Source organism: Otolemur garnettii, unplaced genomic scaffold (assembly GCF_000181295.1).
Source record: "Otolemur garnettii isolate 467f Iridium unplaced genomic scaffold, OtoGar3 scaffold00043, whole genome shotgun sequence".
NCBI classification, from domain to species: domain Eukaryota; kingdom Metazoa; phylum Chordata; class Mammalia; order Primates; family Galagidae; genus Otolemur; species Otolemur garnettii.
In genome coordinates, this window is record NW_003852438.1 from 6,728,517 (window position 1) to 6,744,854 (window position 16,338).

Genomic DNA, 16,338 nt, shown 5'->3' on the forward strand with positions numbered 1-16,338 from the left:
ACTCATACATGCATATATATGTATATGTGTGTGTATCATACACACCCATACTCAACACAGTAGAAACTTTACTAAGGACCAAGAAAACATGAGTCATTACTTCCAAGAGAAATCTAACTCAGGGGACAGAGAATAGCTATCACTTGACCCTTCTGCTGGCTCTTATTCAGTTTTAAATATTGCCACCAGACAACCGTTGGCTCCTTCTCCCTGCTGATAACCTGAATCATCATAGGGATTGTCCATTCACTGGGCCACTGATATGAGGAAAGCATGACTTGGAAGGTACACCATTGGGGGTGGGGGGAGTGAACACTGAGTGTCACAAGGCCAGTGGAGGTGATGGCGGGATCCTCCAGGCTAGGTAAGGTCTCTTTCAGATCAGAAGACACTTCCAGACCTCTGATGCCCCTGGTTCTTGCTCATTGACCACTCCATGTGCGGAAAAGACATGGTCTGAGATGAGGATTCCCTTAGGGGAGAGAAGCAGCCTGACCTTGCATGTGTTTTATCAGTTTATTATTGATGAGACTCAGGGAGCAGGTGGCTGGGGCCTACTGAAGAACAAGCACTCACAGATTGAGAGCACAAACGCCTCAGTCAATGGGAACAGGTTCAGGGAGACTCTGAGCTACGTACTGTGCGTGGTCATGTGAGATACAGCCTATCTCCAGGTGTTTTGCCTGAGCTGGTGCTGCTCGAGCAGGAGACAGTTCTAACAAGCTGGTGAGCAGACCTGAAGCCTTGTGTAGCCAGGGCATACACAGCCACATAGTTACCAAGCCCATGTGTGGAAAGGGCAATGGGAAGATTCTGGTTGCCCTTAAGAGGGAACCTTCCTGTGTAAGGAGACATGCAGGCTAGAAAGGGTCAAGCCGTCATCAGGAAGGGGAGGCTCAGTTAAGTTGGAGGCTCTGTTTGTAGGGAGGGAGAAAGGCAGGCAAGATGGCACCAGTCTCGAATCCTGGTTCTACTTTTAAAAAGACTGAGGCTGGGGCGGCACCTGTAGCTCAAAGGAGTAGGGTGCCAGCCCCATATGCTGGAGGTGGCGGGTTCAAACCCAGCCCCAGCCAAAAACTGCAAAAATAAAATAAAATAAAATAAAAAGACTGAGGCCAAAGAGCAGGAAGAAGGAAGAAGTGTCAGTGGCAAAGAAAAACAAGGAGATGATGGCACGTGGGGTAATAGAGGAGTCTGGTAGAGAAGGGAGTCCAGTGAAAACCAAGCGAGGCGGATTGCTGAGAAACAGGCTGTCCTCCCCTCTATCTCGTGGTTTTCTTGGTGGGTGAGCTCAGGGCCAAGGTCTTTGCCTGGGTGTCTTTGAATTCACTTGCACTCCCCAACCTGACTTTGGCTTCCCCACGGGGACTGCAGTTTCCACTGCCAGTGACACAGCCCCCAGACAGCAAGCTGTACCCCCCACTGACAGAACTGGGCCAGTAGCCATAGGCGCCGGTGCCACCGAACCCAAAGCCAGCCCCTGCGCCCACTGTGCCGGGTGCTGAGCTGTTGATGACCGCTGTGGAGGAGAGAGGGAGGAGTGGTCAGTGTGTATCCCAGAACAGGGGTGGCCCTAAGTTCCCCTCCAACATCCCAGCCCCAACTAGCATAAATGCCTTCCTCTTAAGCAAATACTTTGCACAAACTTGGGTTTACCCAAGCAGCTTAAGCACCAGGAAAAACAGCCCCCATCCTACAAAGGCCCCAGATCAGGTGCTTGTCACTCTTTGAATGAATAGGAGTGGCAAGAGCTTTCCCCAAGGGGCAAGTGGTGTTCAGGCAGCAGGTAAGCCACCAAGTTCTTGCATTCAACTTTAGAATACATTCCCAAGGCTGTTTTTTCAAAAGAATTTCCTGATTATTTGAACTAGGAGAGTTTTTGAGGGCCCCTCTCTTAGGAGACCGAGCCAAGGCCTGTGGGGCCGGCATTGAGCTGACGGGCACAGCATGTGCATGGCCGTTTCTGTGCACAGTGAGAGACGCCTGCTGAGCTCACAGTTCCTCACTCAGAAAAGCCAGCTGGGGGTAGTGGAAGAGGAAAGGGGGCTGAGAGTTTCATCCCAGCCCCAGACTGCTGGGGGAGGAGAAAGTGTGCAATGCCAGAATGTGAGGGGTGCTGACTCCGCCGGGGAAGTGGCAGCTCCAAATGGGAAGGCCTCGGGTCTTGGCAAGGGAGGTGGCAGAGCCCAGGCTGTACCCTGGGCCCCAGTGATAGGAACTCACTCACTTTGTGACTGTTTTGGTTTGTGTTGTTGTTTGAGATAGACTCTCACTCTGTCACCCTGGGAGAGTGCCCTGGCGTCACAGCTCACAGCAACCTCAAACTCCTGGGCTTAAGTGATCCTCTTGTCTCAGCCTCCTTAGCAAGTAGGACTATAGGTGCCTGCTACTACACCTGGCTAGTTTTTCTATTTTTAGTAGAGATGGGTCTCACTCTTGTTCGGGCTCATCTTAAATTCCTGACCTCAAGCAATCCACTTGCCTCGGCCTCACAGAGTGCTAGGATTACAGGTGTGAGCCACCATGCCCAGCCTGTGGTTGTTGATGGACTAAAAATACTCCCTCAAAGGTGTGGAATACTCACAAATGCTCACGGAGCTGGTGTGTTCTCCAGACATCCTGCACAGAGAGAAAGCACAAGGCATCTTCATCACATGGACTCCCAGAGTCACCCTTACCCCATCTCCACATAGACCCAGAAGGCACTAACTAGGCTGGCTCAGCCTCCACACACCCCTCCAGCTGACCAGATGACATTGACTGCCCCTGCATGTCACTAAGCCCTCCCTCGCCCTCCTTAGTGCGCTCTACCCACGTCAGAGATTGGAGCCTCAGTCTTGGAGCCCCCAATACCGGCACCACCTCCCAGCATTCCTCCCGCTGGGTTTCTCTTGAACCCATTTCTTTACTCCTGTGAAGCTGATGCCCCAATTAGTAGGTAAAAAGACAGGATCCGGAGTTGCTACTAACAACTAACTCTATGGTTTGGGGACCAGTAATTTCTCCTCTCCAAGTCTCAGTTATAAAACGGTGCTAGGTTAGAACAGCGTTTTCCAAATGTCAGCGTTTGGTGTTCCACCCTTCCCACTGCTGCTACGACCATACAACTTATACTGTTATATATTTAATATTTTTAATTGACTCTGCCTTTTAAAACAAAATCACATTTCTCTTAAAAAGAAGTTTCATATCACCTGGGTAAATAGAAAACCAGTATTATTACCTAACCAAATAAGAAAAAAGGTAGCAGAAAAAATAATATAGAAAATAAAACAATTTAAATTTTTTTGGCTTAGATATTGTTGTCTGCCCAAAGACTTTATTTTTTTTTTTTTTTTTGAGACGGAGCCTCAAGCTTTCCCCCTGGGTAGAGTGCCATGGCATCACAGCTCACAGCAACCTCCAACTCCTGGGCTCAAGCGAGTCTCCTGCCTCCGCCTCCCAAGTAGCTGGGACTACAGGCGCCCCGCCACAACGCCTGGCCATTTTTTGGTTGCAGCCGTCATTGTTGTTTGGCGGGCCTGGGCTGGGGATTCGAACCTGCCACCTTAGGTGTATGTGGCTGGCGCCTTAGCCGCTTGAGCCACAGGCGCCAAGCCTGCCCAAAGACTTTAAACCGGAGACCTACCATCTCTTTATCAATATGGATTTATGCAAATGTCTGAGAGTTGCTAAAGACAGAAATTGCTGTCACTTCAGTTGGCTGAATGCTGTTTAAGGTTGTGTTTGTAAAACATCTCCAACCCCTAGCAGCCTGCCCTCACCTTCTGGGAAACTCTGAGTGATAAGATTGCAAAGGGTTTCCCAGCCCCTCCATCTGCCCACCTGCACTCCTCGCCCTCCAGCAGCTTCCTGTAGGTGGCAATCTCGATGTCCAGGGCCAGCTTCACGCTCAGGAGCTCCTGGTACTCCCGCAGCATCCGTGCCAATTCCTCCTTGGCCTGCTGCAAGGCAGCCTCCAGCTCATCCAACTTGGCCCGGGCATCCTTGAGGGCACAGTCCCCCCGCTGCTCAGCGTCGGCAATGGCCGTCTCCAGGTTGGTGCACTGAGGTCAGAAGATTGCAGTTCCCCTGAGTTCTAACGCACCCTGGGCCTCACTTTACCCCACACACACTCTCAGTGATCAGACCCTCCTTACTCCTGCCCATTTCCAAGAGCAGAGACCCAGCCATACCATGACAGTAGAGAACTGTCAACCTGGGACTGAGCCCCAAGGCTTTATGAAAAGACTCCACAGTTATTCCAGACTTTAGCTGGCAGCTCAGTATGTGGGACAGGAGCAGGAGCTCCATCTGAAGAAGGGGCTTCTAAGGTGGAGGCCAGTGAAGGAGGGGGAGCGTGCTGAGCAGTTCACCCCCCCTCCCTCACCTGCTTTTTCACACTCTCGATCTCAGAGCGCAGCCTTTGGATAAGACGCGTCAGTTCTGAGATTTCATTCTTGGTATATTTCAGGTCATCCCCATGCCGACCAGCTGCCAGCTGCAGCTCCTGGAACTGAGGAGAGAATGGCCAAAGCAAGACATTGATTTAGGTGCCGGCTGAGCTCAGCCTGGTGCAGAGACTGTGCATTTGCTTGGGGAGCCTGGCAGAGGTGGTAGAGGTCCCCAGCCTCATCTGGCCTATCGACAGCCTCCTATTCAAACATTGGCTCTTTGGATTTATTTGCCTTAAGCACAGCTAATCTCACTGAAGGTTAGATTTCTAGGACTGTGGAATGCCCCATGCTCTCTGCAGTGCAACTTTAAAACACACAACTCCAATTATGATGCTCCTGTGCCTATAGTCTTTCAAAGTCAAGGTCAAATTCAAACTCCTAGCATGCCAGGTGCTACCCATTACCTAACTGGCTCCCCAGTTGTGCAAAACAGCCCCATGGTTCCCCAAATGTCCCATATGCCCTTGTGTCTCTGAGCCTTTGCATGAGCTTCTCCCTCCACCTGAGAAACCCTTCTCATCCATCCTCCCTTTCCCCCCAGCTAGCCCCAACTGAGCCAGTGCAGGCTCACTTCCTCCAGGAGGCCTTCCCTGACCCCCTTGTTGGGTGTACTTTTGTTCCCATTGCTCCTGACATACCAGTCCCCAGTCTTCCCACACTGTACTGCAATCATACATTTTTATGCCTTTGCCATCAGATTCAGAATGAATGGATGGCAGGAGCTTTTCTTTTATTTCTGAATTCCCAGTACCTAGCACAGTGTGTGGTTCATCCCCAAAACAGGTCTGATGAAAGAATGAAAGGGTGAACAAATGAATGAGGGAGCCAATGAGCTGTCCATCTGCATTTTCTGAGACTCCTCTCCCTGAAGCTTAGTGGGCCCCAGGCTACAGGCCTCTTGCTGGGCTGGGACAGCAGGAGGGCACAGCTGGGAGGAGTATTCTGTGTGAGAGGTGGAGTGTGTCCAGATATACCCCAACACCACCAGCCATGAATTTGGGTCATCTGCTAATTTGGGATTATTCCTGCCTTTGATGGCATCCATGAAATTGTCGACAGAAAGTACTTCAATTCCATCCAGAATTTGGCTCAAGGGGAACGTAAAACATCTGTGACCTTCAGCAGTCTGGGGCAGTGTGCTTCTCGGTCTCCATCCCTGGGTGCTCAGCCCCAGCATGGCTCTTGATTCAGGATTGTTCCTAAAGATGCCCAGTCCCCCCGAAGGCAGAGGGCCTTCTCTCTTTGGTCCCTGCATTTTATCTTTAGTGTTAACCCTGGGACAGGTGTCATTGTCCCACTTCTCTGAAGGCCGTGCAAGCAGGATGATCCCCCACACCAGCTGTGACACCAAACAGCTTCCTTCTGAGTTCTGCTCTCAGCCCACACACAGACTTTGGAGCAAAATGCTTCTTACCAGACTCTCTTCTGACTTTCTGCCTACACACGGTGGAATCTGCAGCCACTAGATTCTGATTGGCTTCATCAGAATCCAATCCTGGCAAAATGCCCTTAACAAGTTACCTGAACTGCCCGAGTCCCGCCTTCTTCATCTTTAGAAGGGGAGTAATTAAAATAAGCCTTCATAATCCTGTTGTTAGGATTCCACAAATAAAATTCAGTTCATGGAGAGTTTACTCCTAACAAGAGAAGGGGAATTATACATAACCTCAAACAGCAAATAGTCCAAAAATCATGTCTGTGCAGACCTGCCTGATTCTTCTGGAAAGTGTTAGTTGGGCGACAGCCTGTGGCAGCCCAGAGTGGTCAGGCTGACAGATGTTTCCCACCCTAGCTTGCAACAGTAGTGTAGAGGGCTTTGGGCATGTGGGATTGAGCCTAAACCTTTATCAAGAAGCCCTGGTCTGTGTAGTCTCCTAAGCCTTGAAAGCCTCCCTCATCCCAGGCCAACCAGGAGGCAGGGGGAAGGACAAGATAAGGTTTCGCAAGATGTGGATTCCCTAGAGAAAGAGCCTGATGAACAGCAAGGAACCACTGGGAAATTGCCTCTTGATGTGAGAAAGGAACTTATCTAAAGAATCACTTCCCACCCACCACCCATTAGAGGAACTAGTTAAGATCTGAGGACTCCAACTTGTCCTTCACCCCTGACTGGACTTGAATGAAATGTAGGCGTTCCCTGACTCCAGATCACACTGAAGAGACCCCTCATTTATTATAATTAACACAGGACTTGAGGTGCTGGCTACTCACGTTTCTCTCCCCAGCTAGACTTAGGCCAAACTCTGCCTCCAGGAGGTTCTTTGTGACAAGCCCACCTAGTCCTGGTTCCCTAATCTGGACTCTGGCCTCAGTTGCATGCATCCTCCCACCACTGCCTTTGGGGGACCTCCAGGACAGAGCTGTGTCTTCTCCTCAGACATGGTCTGGAGTTTTGGCCCCTCCAAATCTTGTGTTGAAATTTGTTCCCAGGTGCCCCAGTGGAGGTGGGGGTGGGGCCAGGTGGGAGGTGTTAGGGGCATGAGGACAGATCCCTCATGAATGGCCTGGTGCCATCCTGTGATAATGAGCTCTCCTTTGTCAGTTCACAGGAGAATGATTGTTTGGAGAGCACGGAGGCCCTGTCCACTCTCTCTTGCTCCTTCTCTGACATACCTGCTTCCCCTTCGTCTTCTGCTTTGACTGGAAGCAGGTGCTGGCACCATGCTCCTTGTACAGTCTGCAGAACCAGGAGCCAAATTTACAAATTACCCAGTCTCTGGTTCCTTTATGGCAAGGTAAAATTGACTAACACTCTCTCCTCCAGGCTTCCCCAGTGCCTGGGACAGTAGTGTGCTCCTAGTAATCTGTGAGGCATCACAGCAGATAATGAGGCAGCCAAAACAGAGACTGGAACAGAGGCCCCTGCACATGTGACTGGGGAGGCGCACGGCCCACCTTGGTCTGGTATAGTGCCTCAGCCTCGGCCTTGCTCTTCAAGGCAATCTCCTCGTACTGGGCTCGGACCTCGGCGATGATGCTGTCCAGGTCCAGATTCCGGTTGTTGTCCATGGACAGGATGACAGACATGTCACTGATGTGGGACTGGATCTGAGCAATCTCCTGCAAGGGATACAAGGAGGAGGATGCCAAGGTGATGACCTTGTCCTGGTGGGATAGCCCCAGACCATCTCAAACAGATGTAAGCTGCATTCTCCAAAGCCCATAGCATGGCACTCGCCAGAGATTTCAATACCACACCTAAAAACTGCTGAATGGGTTTGAAGCAGCCAAAAAAGAAAACAGCCCATATGCCTGTGACCTGAGATAGGACAGGAGTAAGGAAAATGAAGAGGAACAGCCTGGCCACCACGCAAGGGACACTGAGGACACGAGAGCCCGTGGATGCTTGGCCAATAGACAGAAGCTTAAATCAAGATGTGCATAAGGAGGTAGAAAGGGCATGGGAGTCCTCGCCTCCGCCCTGGGACTCTGGCCCCAGATCCCAGGAAACACCCCGAGCAGCGGAGAGGAGACCAGCAGGAATGAGAAAGCGCATGGCTGAAGTTCTGTGGGAAACCATTCAGGTCCTCTGGCTTCCTGAAGGATGTGACAGCAGGGTATTGTAGGGTCAGCAGGGACAGGTGGGGCATCAGGATAGATTGTCACTCCTGGCTTTGATCCACAAAGCCTCCTGCACCCAAATGCTAGAGGTCCCTGGGCTCCTGTCTGCTGGCTGTCCCTACTAAAAGTTTCTGATAAATAGTAACTGCTAATCACACATCTATCTGTCCCTCCAGAATGCAGAGCTGGAGCTGGGGTGGGGAGGCTTACCCCCTCATACAGGCACTTGAAGAACTTGATTTCTCCGTCCAGAGCGTCCACCTTGGCCTGCAGCTCCACCTTGCTCATGTAAGCCGCATCCACGTCCTGAGGAGAATCCAGAGATTCCCTGCCGTCACCTTCCTTCAAGCCCAGGAGGGCCTCTCCTAGGACCTGACACCCTGGTCCCCAGCCCTGTGGCCAGCTGCCCCAGGGAATGGACTTACGACCCAGCAGGCAGGAACCTGACTTCCAGTTGGACTCACTGTCCAGACTCCCGGCGAGACATGGGTGAGCTCTCATGCCTCTGGAACTCCTTCTGCCTCTATTTCTCAAAGTGGGGGAGCCCTGTCTCCTACTCAGCCAGCCATTCAGCAGTTGTAACAACCCCAGGGCAGCCACGGTGATTTGCCAGACATGAGTAGAGTCGGAAGGGAAACCTACAACTGCCCAAAGCATGTCCTGCTCCGAGACAAAATGACGCAACCTAGGGACTGACTATCCAGTCTGGGCTCCTGTCTGCTGGATGTCCCTGCAAAGGAGCTGACCAAGCACCATGTGCTAGACCAACACCCAGGTGTCCCCGGATGTCCAGAGCAGCAAGCCCTGCGCCGCCTCCTTCTGCACTTCAGCTCTAGGCTTCCAGGGGGTGCAGACCTCAGTCCTTCCCCACTCCTCTGATCCCCCCACCGCTGGGTGCAGGGCACTGGGTACAGGGCGCTGGGCACATGCGTTCTCCTCACCTTCTTAAGCACCACAAATTCATTCTCAGCAGCTGTGCGCTTGTTTATTTCCTCTTCATATCTGCAAAGCAGGCACACGGTAAGCAGAGTGTGTGTGTCTACAGTGTGACTCTGCGTGTGTTCTCATTGTGAAAGGAGAGAAGAGATGCTCCTGTTGTGTGCCTTTTAACAGGCATTATTCCACATCTGTTCAGGTCTGTCCCAACTCACTAGGACGATTTGGTCCAAAGTGGTGGATAGCGTTTGAAGCAACCCTCTCCCAAGCGGATGGTCTGGGGTCTGATTGCCTCTGCTGCCTGGGGAGTGAGTAGGTTCTTCCCCTTCCCACTCAGCATCCAAATCATAGGAGCAGGCCAGAGGCTCTTTTCAGCCAGAACCCTTGGACCCGCACTGCTGCCTGACGCCCCTGTCCACAATTCCCCTCCATCCTGAGGTGGGAGTTCCAAGGAAGCCATAACTTTCCCCAGGGCAAGCAGGAGGACCATGGCCTGAATGTCCAGACCTGAGGGAAGCGAGAGAAATAGCCTGCCAGGAACTCTGGCCCCTGCCCTGCTGGGAAGCACAGTGGGTGCACTCAGGGACCACAAGGCTCAGGTACACACACAGACACTCTCGAGTGGGGAAAAGGAGTGTGCCTAGGAGGGGGCCACCTGCCAGGACAGCCTCGACACTGCCCAAGAGGCTGGCTGTCCACTGTCCAGCCCACCTGGTCTACCATATAAGTCTCTTGTCTTGCCTGGGCAGGTGAGATCATCCCCCTGAGGCCAAGAGTAAATGTGTTCCCATCCCTACTGGGAAAGCCCAGAACCAGGAGGCGGGCCAACTGGCACAGCGTCCCTCTTCCTGCTCACCTTTTCCTGTAGTCCTCCACCACATCTCGCACACTCCTCAGCTCAGAGTCCAGCCTCACCCTGTCCCCCGACAGCGTCTCCAGCTGCTTCCGCAAGTTGCTGATATAGCCCTCGAGAATGGGCTCCAGGTTGTTCCTGCAGTTGTTCTGGTCCAGCTGCTGCAGCAGCTCCCACTTGGTCTCCAGCACCTGGTTCTGCTGCTCCAGGAAGCGCACCTGGAACCCAATGGACAGACACCTGGAACCCAATGAACAGACACCTGGAACCTAATGGACAGACACCTGGAGTCCAATGGACAGACACCTGGAACCCAAATGGACAGACACCTGGAACCCAATGGACAGACACCTGGAGTCCAATGGACAGACACCTGGAACCCAAATGGACAGACACCTGGAAGCCAATGGACAGACACCTGGAACCCAATGGACAGATACCTGGAACCCAATGGACAGATACCTGGAACCCAATGGACAGATACCTAGAACCTAATGGACAGACACCTGGAACCCAATGGACAGACACCTGGAACCCACGCCCCAGACAGTCAGTGGGGGGAGAGGACATGAGGTTTCCTCTCCTGCACAGGAACTGTGTTTTCTTCTACGGCCTTAGTTTAAAAGGTGAATGAGCCTTGGCCCTTATCTCCCTCTGTCAGAGCTCTGTCTTCCTTGCCCTGATTCAAATCTATCTGGACCAGTGTCTGTGTTCAGCCTGGGCTGCCTCTTCAAGGTGCATCCTCAGATGCCTGTGCTGGCCTATGGTGGCCTTCACATTCCTAGGCCCTCTCTTCAGGGCCTGGCGGGCTGCCTGTGCCCAGCCTACTCACTGCTTCCTAAGGCATAGGCTCTCCTAGCCTAGCCGGAGGTGGGTGCTAGGCTGATCTGGGGTCTCAAGGCCTCCTAAGTTGCTGTCACGTCTGCATCTATTATCACATTTAGAGCATCTCCCAAGGAGCAGAACAAGCATTCTCAAGTTGCAATCTACAAATATTATTTCATTCCCTTGCTTAAAACCCTCAGATGATTCCACATCACCTACAGGGTCAAGTTCATGTTCCTACTGTGCTCTTCAGAACATGCCCAGCCCTCCTGCCCCTCCTCCACTCACCAACACTCCCAGCAACCCGCGGTCTCCTGTGCCCCTCACAAGTCACAACACACAGCACGTGCTCTGTCTCCCTGGATTGACTTTTTCCCACCTCCATCCGGAAAACTTCTGCCTCACTGGAGTGTCACCACCTGCCTCACTGTCACTCCTGGTAAGCTTCCCCAGCTCCTCTAATCTCAGGAAGTCTCTACTTTCCAAGACCGTCTTGCCCTTTCACTCCTCAGTGGCCCCAAACTTGAGCATCACCTGGAGTGCTTGTTAAGTCCACACTCCAGGCCCCACCTTGGTTGCTGTTTCTGTCACTCTGGAGCAGAGCCTGAGAACGTGCTTTCTAACAGGTGTCCAGGTGATGCTGCTGTTCTGGGTCGGGGGCCACTTCTGAAAACTGCTGCTGTCGTGCACAGGGACTGCCACCTGCCTTGCCTTATAGCATTGTGTTTCAACCTTTTTTATCTCCTGGCACACTTGAGCCTATAGTTAAATTATGTTGATCGAAAAACAGAGTAAAAAAGAATATACTTACTGTGCTTTGAACTTCTTCCAAAAATAATTTAATTAATGACCTTCAAAATTTTTCACAGCACACCTCATATCTTCTGATAGCACAACAGTGTGCCACAGCACACGGGTTGAAAATCACTGCTTTATATGGCAGGTGGATTATAGACTGGATCTAAGCAGGCAGGGCCCATGAGAAGAGGAGCTGGGTCCCACAGCTGTCTAGACACCCCCCACTGTCACAGGCCTTTCCTTTACCTGGCCTCAAAGTCTCACAGGCCATCACCCTCCTACTTCTCAACCCAGGGGCCACTTTCTGTGTTGCCTGGACTCCTTCCCACATGAAGCTCTCCTGCCCTTCTCACTTGTCTAAACCCTATCCCCCAGGTCTGATGTCCAGGGCTTTGTCCATTTCCTCCCTGTTCTGTCCTGGGCCGGGTCTGCATCCTGGGTGTGTGTGCTGCCTTCCTTTGCTCCCGACAGGGCCCTGTGCTTGGCTTCCTCTAAAAAGTCCCACCTTGTCGATGAAGGAGGCAAACTTGTTGTTCAGAGCCTTGATCTGCTCCCGCTCCTGGGTACGCACTTTCTGGATCTCAGGGTCCAGCTCCACGTTGAGGGGGGCCAAGAGGCTCTTGTTGACAGTGACCTGATGGATGCCTCCAGGTGGACACAAGGATGGACAGGCAGGCCTCAAGGTCACACTGCCAAACATGCTGCCAGGAAAGCCACTGGCCCGGCCCCAGCCAAATCCATAGCCCCCTGCCCGCCCACTGCCACTGGCCACGTTGAAAGAGAAGCTCCGGGAGCCCCCCAGGCTGTAGAGGCTCCGACTGCTGAAGCCCCTGCTGAGCCCTTTGCCTCCTGCCCGGTAGGAGGATGAGCTGCCTGCAGACAGCACTGCTGAGCAGCCACTGAAGCCTCCCTTGGTGGCAGCTCCCGACTTGCAGGTGAATTGGCGGCTCATTTTGGGGAGCCCAGAGAGCTGGGGCAAGATGCTAACGTTTAGCTGAGTTGCAGGTCACCAGCCTATAAAGGTGGGCTCCCCCTTTATAGGGTTCAGCAGGGAGCCACTGCCCTAATTTGTGGGTTCAGTTTGCCTGGAGGCAAGAAAACATTTTCTCCCAGCAAAATCAGACACCAGGTAAATAACTTGAAAACTCCTAAAGTGCCGGCTTACAAGTCCTACTCATGTAATTTGAGTCTTATCTAATTAGCACAGGTAATTAGCCTGTCCGAATTATCCCTAGAAAGATCTTGTCTGAGAGGTTTGTCACAGCCTCAATTGCCCTTATGCAGGGACTGGTGGGAGCTGGGATGGAAGGGGTGCAGAGGGGAGACCTCTAATTGATGGCGTCATGTGTGAGAAATCTCACAATCATGCTGGGATCAGATGAGCTGTTTCAGAGACCCTGGTTGAGCTACTTTTATGTGGTTAAGCAGAGACTCCAGTGGCCTGGCTTCCCAGGGCTCCAGGAGACAGTTCTCATGACTAGCCAGCACCAGAGGAACCCACTGGAAACCCAGAGCCAGCCTCTGCTGTGCCCTTCCAGATGGGTCCCCTTCTCTGTGCCAGCCAGACTGTCATGCTCACCTTCACCTATACACACTGACTCCTTTGTTCCTAGACCATCCCGCTACCCCGACTCTTGTGAAGTAATGGTCATTGTCACTGTTTACAATGGCTGATACTGGAGCAGCACTTTACAGGGTTGAAAGAGTGCCTCCCAGAACCTCAGTCTGCTTGGAGAGGAGATGATCCACATTTCACTAATGGGGAAACCAAGGCCTGGATAGTTGAGAACACCAACTGCAGAGAGCACTACAGACATTTAATGAGTCCTTTCTTTGTGTGAACCCAGAGCACAAAAATTTCCTGAGAAACACATGCCCCCGCCTCTAGAAGGACTCCCTGGGCTGGTCTTCTGATTCTGCTTCCAGAGTTATGCCTGCCTTATTCTTTTGTCCGGCCAGCCAGCCATCTACTCACTCATTCAAACTTCTGCTGAAGGCTGACCCTGTCCCAGGTACTGTGCTAGGCTCTTGATCCTGAACTAATGAGAACAAACCCAGCTCAAAATTGGGGTGAAGGGGGCAGGCACTTGAATTCCATAGACCCTTGACATTGCCAAAGTATATGACTCAATACCTCACAATTCCCAAATGCCAAATAAGGGTTCACGTGGCACTGAATTTCCCTTGATGAGAGTAATGGATATATTTGGCATTTGAACTCTTATGTAATCTTTACCCCATTACCAAGTCAGATCTGTGCTCTAGCGAGCAAGCCCACCTTGACCCTTGCCCAGACCTCTAGGGCAAGAGTTCCTAACAGTTACAGCACAAAGGAAATTAATCTCTCAGCACCTTCAGAGGAAATCAAATCATGTTGTGAAAGAATATTTGTAGTTTCACACCCAGGAATATGGGGTAGACATACTGTTCACCTCTTCACAAACATAAGAAGATTCTGAAAGGTAGAGAGAAGAAGGTACATTAATGGAGGCCTCAGAAACCAAGGAAAGGCAAGGTGGCAAGTTCTCTGGCTTTTCTATTTGTGTCCTATATATACATATAAACCAGACTCGGAGCAGAAGAAGGTAATAACCTGGAAGGGCACAGTCACAGAAAGCTTTGCATCTGACCCCATTCTCTACCAGCCAGTTGCTGTGGCTCTGGACACGAAAGCACCTGAGATTCGAACTGGGCTCATCAAGGGCAGCAGCACCGCAGAGGTAGAGCTGAAGAAAGGAGCCACTCTCAAGATCACGTTGGACAATGCCTACATGGAGAAGTGTGACGAGAACATCTTGTGGCTGGACTACAAGAACATCTGTAAAGTGGTGGAGGTGGGCAGCAAGATCCATGTGGATGATGGACTGATTTCCCTGCTGGTGAAGCAGAAAGGTGGTGACTTCCTGGTGACAGAGGTGGAAAATGGCAGCAGCAAGAAGGGTGTAAACATTCTCAGGGCTGCTGTGGACCTGCCTGCTGTATCAGAAAAGGATATCCAGGACCTGAAGTTTGGGGTAGAGCAGGATATAGATATGTTTGCATCTTTCATCCACAAGGTGTCTGATGTCCATGATGTCAGGAAGGTCCTGGGAGAGAAAGGAAAGAACATCAAGATAATCAGCAAAATCGAGAATCTTGAGGGAGTTCGGAGGTTTGATGAGATCCTGGAGGCCAGTGATGGTATCATGGTGGCTCGTGGTGACCTAGGCATTGAGATTCCTGCAGAGAAGGTCTTTCTTGCTCAGAAGATGATAATTGGGCGGTGCAACCGAGCTGAGATGCCTGTCATCTGTGCCATGCAGCTGCTGGAGAGCATGATCAAGAAGCCTCACCCCACCTGCTTAGAGGGCAGCAATGTGGCCAATGCAGTCCTGGACGGAGCTGACTGCATCATGCTGTCTAGAGAAACAGCCAAAGGGGACTACCCTCTGGAAGCTGTTCACATGCAGCTCCTGATTGCCCCTGAGGCAGAGGCTGCCATCTACCACTTGCAATTATTTGAGGAACTCCACTGCCTGGCGCCCATTACCAGCAACCCCACAGAAGCTGCTGCCATAGGCACCATGGAGGCCCCCTTCAATTGCTGCAGTGGGGGCCATAATAGTCCTCACAAAGTCTGGCAGGTCAGCTCACCAGGTGGTCAGATACTGCCCACGTGCCCCCATCATTTCTATGACACGGAATCCCTAGACAGCTTGCCAGGCCCACCTATACCATGGCATATTCCTGTCTTATGCAAGGACCCAGTCCAGGAAGCCTGGGCTGAAGATGTGGACCTCTGGGTGAACTTGGCCATGGATGTTGGAAAGGCCCGAGGCTTCTTCAAGTCAGGAGATGTAGTCATTGTGCTGACTGGGTGGCGCCCTGGCTCTAGCTTCACCAACACCATGTGTGTAGTGCCTGGGCCGTGATGGACCCCAGGAGCCCCTCTTTCAGCCCCTCTACTAGTCCCTTCCCCAGACCCATCCATTAGGCCAGCAACGCTTGTAGAGCTCACTCTGGGCTATAGTGTGGCACTGGTGGGCTGGAACACCAGGGAGAAGATAATGCCGCTGTGAAACAAGGCTGTTTGTAGACCCTGCTCGGGTGGGGTAGCCCTGAGCCTGGCTTGCCCATCATTTGGCCCCACCCAAGCAAGGAACAAAGGAGGAATACAAGACTGGAAGCCCCAGAGCCTATGGCAAGAGGGCAACAGCTCCCTCTCCCTTGTGTTCTTGGTTTCTCCTTTCTGCAGAAAATGGATGCCCAGAGAACTCCCAGCCCTGGCCTGGGATCAGGAGACAGCCAGTAAGAGTAGGGGCCTTAGGGCATGGGGCAGTGATTCCAGTTGAAGCAGTCTCTGGCCCTTACGTGCTTCCCTAGATCCATGGCCTCCCCTACTCCCACCTTGTGCGCTGTGCTCTTCTGTCCTGCGCTCTGCTCACCTTTTGCTATAGACAAAATTCCACCCTCACTTTCTTCCTCACTTTTCCCTTCTACTGCAGCTGCCTCTGGGTGTGTTGCTATAGAGCCTACCTGTATGTCCATAAACAACAGCTGAAGAAAAAAAAACCAGGAAAGCCAAATTATCAGAATCTGTGCTTGAACAAAGAAAGGGCAAATTAGCTATATTTCTTCTGGTTTCACTTACTGAGTTCTTTGATTATTAAGAGTAATGGGCTCGGCGCCTGTGGCTCAAGCAGCTAAGGCACCAGCCACATACACCTAAGGTGGCAGGTTTGAATCCAGCCCGGACCCACCAAACAACAATAATGGCTGCAACCAAAAAATGGCCGGGCATTGTGGCAGGCACCTGTGGTCCCAGCTACTTGGGAAGCGGAGGCAGGTGACTCTCTTGAGCCCAGGAGTTGGAGGTTGCTGTGAGCAGTGAAGCCATAGCACTCTACCCAGGGAGACAGCTTGAGGCTCTGTCTCAAAAAAAAAAAAAAA

General features: G+C 51.9%; 1 protein-coding gene and 1 pseudogene across 2 annotated transcripts; one reads left to right on the plus strand and one right to left on the minus strand.

Annotated features, from left to right (window-relative positions):
- Positions 1 to 1,262: 1,262 nt before the first annotated feature.
- Positions 1,263 to 12,388, minus strand: KRT73 (keratin 73). The gene is made up of 9 exons (XM_012805520.1): positions 11,915 to 12,388; positions 9,790 to 10,004; positions 8,939 to 8,999; positions 8,208 to 8,303; positions 7,332 to 7,496; positions 4,370 to 4,495; positions 3,826 to 4,046; positions 2,585 to 2,619; positions 1,263 to 1,519 (listed from the first exon to the last, which is right to left on the minus strand). Exons 1-9 carry the CDS (start codon positions 12,359 to 12,361, stop codon positions 1,263 to 1,265), a joined length of 1,623 nt encoding a protein of 540 aa, XP_012660974.1. The 5' UTR covers positions 12,362 to 12,388.
- Positions 12,389 to 14,165: 1,777 nt separating this feature from the next.
- Positions 14,166 to 15,842, plus strand: LOC100960783 (annotated as a pseudogene). The gene has a single exon (XR_002773579.1). The product of XR_002773579.1 is annotated as a pyruvate kinase PKM pseudogene (transcript).
- Positions 15,843 to 16,338: the final 496 nt, after the last annotated feature.

What these genes read in the sequence shown, in the direction of transcription:
- KRT73 (XM_012805520.1), bottom strand. Translation starts at nt 12,361, where the DNA reads ATGAGCCGCCAATTCACCTGCAAGTCGGGAGCTGCCACCAAGGGAGGC. An exon ending in TTGCCTCCTTCATCGACAAG is followed by an intron (nt 10,005 to 11,914) that starts GTGGGACTTTTT and finishes ATTGGGTTCCAG; the next exon opens with GTGCGCTTCCTGGAGCAGCA. An exon ending in CTGGAGGGCGAGGAGTGCAG is followed by an intron (nt 2,620 to 3,825) that starts GTGGGCAGATGG and finishes CTCTCTGTGCAG; the next exon opens with GATGTCTGGAGAACACACCA.